The following is a 6,152-nucleotide window of genomic DNA, read 5'->3' as shown; positions in this document are numbered from 1 at the left end:
ATTTTGACCCAATACCCACCGGGTATTGGGTATCCGCTACTCAGCGATAAGGGGAACGGGGCTGGATCTGGTAGTATGATTTAGAGTTTTTTGGGTAGTGCGGGTATACCCGTTAGTACCGATAATACCCAATATTAGTAGTACTAGCTATATAAAATCTTTTAATGATTTATAAAATTTATGTGTTCTAAGAGATCTTTTGAAACATTTTTATATTCTAACAAATATTCAGTTGAAAACTCACTGAAACTAGTTATGAAGTTTGCCCTCACTTTTATTTCGAATCTAGTCAAAGCTTACAATCAAAACTAATACAATAAATTAATTAGGAGACATTGTCGGCTATAATGGTTTTCAAATTTTTTATTTTAGGTTAATTAGTAATAAATATTTTATGTCCCACTAATTAATTCTCTTATAAATTTATTTTCAAGTCGGGTACGGGTACCCGCAATGTCGGGTACGGGATACCCGACACGGGTATCGGGTAATTCCGATATATTGCGGGGTGGGTATTGGGATAATAAATTTGGCTGAAATCGAGTACGGGTACCCGCAGGAAACCCGTTTCGCCACCCCCACTCCCTTCCCTTCCCTTAGTGTGTTAAACACTCCCTCCGTCTCAAGAAAAATGACCCCTTCCTTGAGCGGCACATGATTTTATGCAACTTTATTTTGGTGTTAAGTGGAGAGTATAACAAAAGAGAGAATAAAGTAGAGATAAAAAAATGTTTCCGCTTTTAACAATGAATCATCTTAGTTGGAACAAACCAAAAAGGTAAGTGAGTCATCTTCAGTGGACACAAAGAGTAGATGGTAAATAGAGTAAGAAATATGATTACGTTTTGCTAAAAATAGTAATGACTCATTTATGTTGGAACTTCTCAAAATGAAAAAATTACTCAATTAACATGGAACCGATGGAGTATTTGGGTGAAAAGTCCAAAATAACCTTCATGCCTTAGAACATTTTGAGCTGAAAAATATCAAAAGTACCAAAAAGGCTATAACAATTCTCCAAGGATATATTCATGACTGGAACATCAGAGAGAGTTTATGTCGAAACCTGCATTTGTAACAGTAGCCATGTGTTTCAATTTTTTCTACTAAAAAAATGTAATAGGATTGAGTATATATAATATAGGAATAAAAATAGTCCAATAGCATTATAGTATTGGCATGAGAATCTAGATTGGATTGAGCATGAGACTGCACCCATAAGTTAAAACACATCAGGGTGAAAACGCCCAGAGATTGAATTATTTTGTTGAGCCTGCTTCAAGTGCATCGCTAGAGCATAGTTGTTTACCTGCTCACATTAGTAAAAATACAAATCAACACAATGCTAAAGCAATAACCACACACACACAAATATATAAAGACTTGTTTACCAATAAATGTCTATCTCACCTCAAGACTTCTCACTTGCTCCTGGTATTGAGATACCAGCTCCTTCAGCTTCTGCATCTCCTGACCCATCTCCTCAAACTCCTTCTGTCGCTCGTGCTGGATAGAAACCGCCCGCTTCAAAACCGTGTTCTCCTGAATGACTGCTTCCAGATGTTGCTTTAGCATTACCTTTTCCTACACATAACGTCAATCATATGCCATTTGCTTGTTTTAGACCACTCGCGAAAGTAACAAACAATACCTTCTGGAAGCTCCGGGCAGCCTCTTCAGTTGCATTTGCACAGATGGACTTCTCCAATGCCTCCAGGGCCTGTGACACACGTGCCTTAGCATCATCTACATTCGATGCATTTAAGACTTGTCCCACCAACAGCTCCACCCACTCTGCACCACTAGCAGGAAAACTACTTCCACCAGATGATTCCTCTCTTGTAGCACTAGTCTCGCTATTTGCCACTGCACCAGTATCTTCAACAAAACATTTAACATTTTAACCGCAACCCAACAGTTCATAATAAATTATTAATAGCTTCAAAAAAATGCAAAGAGGGTCTTCAATCGAATAGTCTCCATGAAACTACTCTCTGTGCAAAAGGAAACTTGACAGAGCCCAAAAGAATTAAGATAGCGAAAATATATGCTGGTGTAGAGCAGATACAGGATAAAGGACCCTTAGTCTATGAAAACTAATAAAAACAAAAGCAGAGAGGAAATTAAAAATCTCATTCTACTGCAATATTGTACATCTTGTTTCACATGTACCCTTAACCAACACAGAATTTTAAAATGCAGAACTGCATTTTCTTCACTATGCAATCAACATTTTTAGAATGAAGTAAAATTTTTAAAAGGCTTGGAAAAAGTAATGGTTCATGAGTTCATCGTTGATTTTTAATGGGGTAAATTTATAGCGACGAATCTCCTACCACTAGGAGTACTAACACTTAATATTGTCATGATGCCATCCACTCATGTAAACTCTGTTGCGTTCATTCTGTTTGTAACATTTTATTCCAAGAGCTCAAATCAAACATGTATGAATCACATGTCTTTTATTTCCCTATGAGATTCTATGGGGAAGGAGGAGGAAAGAGAGAGAGGAAGTATGCATGCAGCATCCCCAAGAACTTTCGCAAGGAGCCCCACTTCATCAAAACCTAACTCACTAGAACAAACTGAACTTAGCCCATGGCTTCAGGCCAATGCTAAGTTACATGTGGTTAGGAAAGTGCAGGCTTCATGGAAGATTGCGCAGCAGAAAAATAAGTGGAACCGCTGACCTTATTCATTAAGCGTGCTGTAGAGGTGATGTAAACTAACAACTGTTACTCTGACATAACTATCGGACTATCTCCGGTCCACGTTCACAAGGTCTAAAGGATTAGAGGTTTAGTTTGTAAATTCACACATGATAGACACTTTTATTTTGTTCTCAGCATGTGCAGTTTAGATAAACATTTAATGGGAAGAGTATAGCTATTAATAGGATAGAGACTACAGTAGTCAGCGGTGCACAGGAGCTTTTCACTTATGGAAGTTGAATCTAATTGACACATCAATCACATTTCTAAATTTTGTATATCTTGCTCACTACACCACATATTCAGAAAGCACAATTGAGGCTTTGGACAGAATGGGTAGACCAAGATACGTTTCAGGCTTTGCGTTTGCCAGTGTTTTACGCTCATTGAACAAACACAAGTGCATCTGTAAAATTCATCGACAGGTGAAGGGCAAAAGATAGATTTACAAATAAAAGCAAAATAAAAATGAACCTTGGGCATTAATTTCCTGAGAAACATCAGGTACACTTTCTGCAGTACACAACCTAAGCTCGTTTAGTTTTTTAATCGCTGAATCCAAATCATCTCCAGATTCTTCAAGGGCTTTCTCAAGAAACTACAAATAAGAGAATTTGCTATCAATAAATTAGTCTAGAACCCCATAGGAAGAGAGAGACTGTGTGTGTGTGTGTGTGTGGATGTGTAAAGAACTCCTGCACAAAGTTTATTATCATTGTACATGATAAAAGCATGAGCAGAAAACGAAAAACGGACATTTCAATTTACAGAAAAGTAGATCTAACCGGCACCAAATTCGGATCTGCATTTGGAAACATGGGTTCATCTAATCTAGCAAACACTTGATTGATGCCAAATACAGAATTCAACATTCTAAAAGGCATAAATAGGCTACTACAAATGCAGATCATGACAAATCATCATCGCACTTATCGTTCCAGATTCGATAATAATATCAGCTCATGAAGTCACCGGTTTCCAGCTCAGAATGACAAAATCAATTAATACTAAAAAAAGGTCAATAAAATTGAAATGCCTAAAAACTCCTGACAGATTTGGGCTTTTTAATTAGTCTATATCCTTAGAACAATAAGATTATTCAAGTAACTGGAATGCAATAACTTACTCACAACCAAATAATTTCAGGAAAAAATCAGAAAAAAAAAATCTGATCTGGAACAAATTATTGTAGTAGTATCAGTTAATACTCACTTTTATTAAATGCCTGAGTACAGAAGTTTTCCAGTCCCTAAAACTATATTGTTTATGTAGCTCACACTTAGTACTATCTTATAATTAATTTATCAGCAAGAAATGCACTTAATTTTCAACGAAGCTCAGTAAAATCATTTAACTATATGATACCAAAAATAATCAGAGTATAAACAGAAGACTCTGGTGAATAGTAGTGACACGTCAGTTCAGAGTTTTAACATAAATGAAATCGAACTATAATATAAATGAATTAAGAACATATTGGCAAATACATATTCTGCTGTCATAAGTAGGCCCGAGAACATTAAAAATAAAACAGAATGTCACTTTAATTAATAAGGATAAAAAGAGAAAAGCACATTGTCATAAAAGATATCATAAATTAATACAGCCAAGCATTTATTTTACGAAAATGTAATCAAAAGTCAATTACAAGTTTACAACACTTCAAAGAGAACTCTTCCAGAATTGACATGTGTAAGTCCACAAGTAAAATTCAACCTAACTTAAATTCATTTTTTTTATTACATGTGACTTAACTTCAAATTCTGAAGACTGGCTCAATCAACTAATAATAATAATAACGACATTCTTCACAGAATAGGTTGAGTAATATCTTCAGCTTTTAATCTTAGCAGTAATGCCTAAAAATTGCTAAAGAATATTATGGGAGCGTACTTTCCAAATAGACATGTGGATACAAACTAAGAGTTGAATACAGTATATGATGAGAAGAAAATAAGATCTGCTCATCATACACTCCATCACCCAATTAATAACTCCCATTAGACTATAAATTCCTTCTGAGGTCGACGGGGCAATTCAAGAATAACCCTTAGTAAAGTCTATTAAATGGAAAACTAAGTCTAAAATAACACATATCCTTGTTTTCCAACAATATTTTGCTCTAAGCTTTGTCTCTATGAATTGGAGGCTAAGCTGCTTATGAAATGCATCCATACAACTATGTAAATCCTTGATCAGAAAATGAGTTAATACCCCTCTTCTTCACAGTGTGTGAGTAGAAATAGGATGAGAGACTTATCAATATTCTATATCATTTTCACAATATAAAAAGATACATCACCATTCATATTGAGAAAGAAAAGATCCATTTTTTCATCAATTGTTTTCATATATTTTACACAACTTACTTCGGTCTTTCCCAAGCTTGTACAGACTTACTTATATAGCAATGATATTAGCTACAGATATTATACAGAGATTTGAATAATCAATGATTTGAGGGTGTATCATTCAGAAGGAAAGTGAAAATTCCTATCTAGAATTGCCACTATTGATATAGGTGGCACGAAAATTGCCTTTCTAATTATCAAAAATTTTTTTAAAAAAATCATCAATAAAAGCTACGAGAACTCAGCTAGAATGAGATAAAAACCCCAAACTCAACCCTAGAGCATCAAAATCCAACGACGCCCCAAATTAACAGGATAGAAGCATAGTATTATAATTCCAGAAGCTAAAAAAAAAAGAATAAACTAATACCTGTCTGTCCATGTCAGGAAAAAGAGCGAGCAGATGATCGAGCGGCGCGGAGAACCAAAAAGGGCGGCTTGGAGACGAAGACAAATAGCGGATTCTCTTGGAGAGTGGTGGCGAAGACGGCGATTCCTCGAAGATGTTTGATCTCTTTCCGCACACAACGGCAGACATGTTGCGCCCCCAACCGAGAAGAAATCCTTCGCTCTACTGTGTATCCGCCACCACTTTTCTCATGCAGAATCTAATCTCTTGATTTCACCCAATGATTGTGAAAATGAAAAAAATGATTGATGCCAATCAATTTACAGAATCGATCCTATTTCACATCCAATCAAGGCAAATGAAAGAATCCAGAATAATATACAGAGCGGAAAGGTATATAAGTCTAGGGTTTCATCATCAAATAGCTGGATCTATTCAATTAAATGAAGAATCGTCGCTTTATTCAATCAATTTGTGGAAGAGATTTTCCAGCAACCAGTGAACGATTATCTGTTTGCAATGGTCAATGCATTTTGTGAGTATGACCCTTTATGGCCACGTCAGCATCAAATACACTTTTCATTTTAATTTCCTTTGTGCATTTTACCATAGGATTCATTCGGGTTAGGCCGCGTCGGTCGGCTGCTGTGCGATTGGCGCTTATTGAGGGAGTGTGTATCAGCGGTTGGCGGGCGTCGGTAAGCTGCTGTGCGATTGGCGCTTATTGGAGGAGTGTGGATC

The 6,152-nt window shown here is 36.2% G+C and overlaps 1 protein-coding gene across 2 annotated transcripts; it reads right to left on the bottom strand.

Moving 5' to 3' along the window:
* Window positions 1–890: 890 nt before the first annotated feature.
* Window positions 891–5,928, bottom strand: LOC125191006 (uncharacterized). Of its 2 annotated transcripts, XM_048088462.2 has the most exons (6): window positions 5,433–5,928; window positions 3,186–3,309; window positions 1,652–1,878; window positions 1,411–1,584; window positions 1,216–1,309; window positions 891–1,066 (listed from the first exon to the last, which is right to left on the bottom strand). In XM_048088462.2, the coding sequence occupies exons 1-5, from the start codon at window positions 5,598–5,600 to the stop codon at window positions 1,223–1,225; spliced, it is 780 nt and encodes a 259-aa protein (XP_047944419.1). In that variant the 5' UTR covers window positions 5,601–5,928; the 3' UTR covers window positions 891–1,066; window positions 1,216–1,222. The 2 variants fall into 2 exon arrangements, with proteins under 2 accessions (XP_047944419.1, XP_047944418.1); XM_048088461.2 differs by lacking the exon at window positions 891–1,066 and having other exon boundaries at window positions 1,090–1,309; window positions 5,433–5,927.
* Between the last annotated feature and the right edge of the window lie 224 nt (window positions 5,929–6,152).

This window comes from Salvia hispanica, chromosome 5 (genome assembly GCF_029641045.1).
Source record: "Salvia hispanica isolate PSC_SH4W2 chromosome 5, Shi_PSC_v1, whole genome shotgun sequence".
NCBI lineage: Eukaryota > Viridiplantae > Streptophyta > Magnoliopsida > Lamiales > Lamiaceae > Salvia > Salvia hispanica.
The sequence above is the reverse complement of the archived record's forward strand: the minus strand, read 5'-3'. Positions and strand labels throughout refer to the sequence as shown.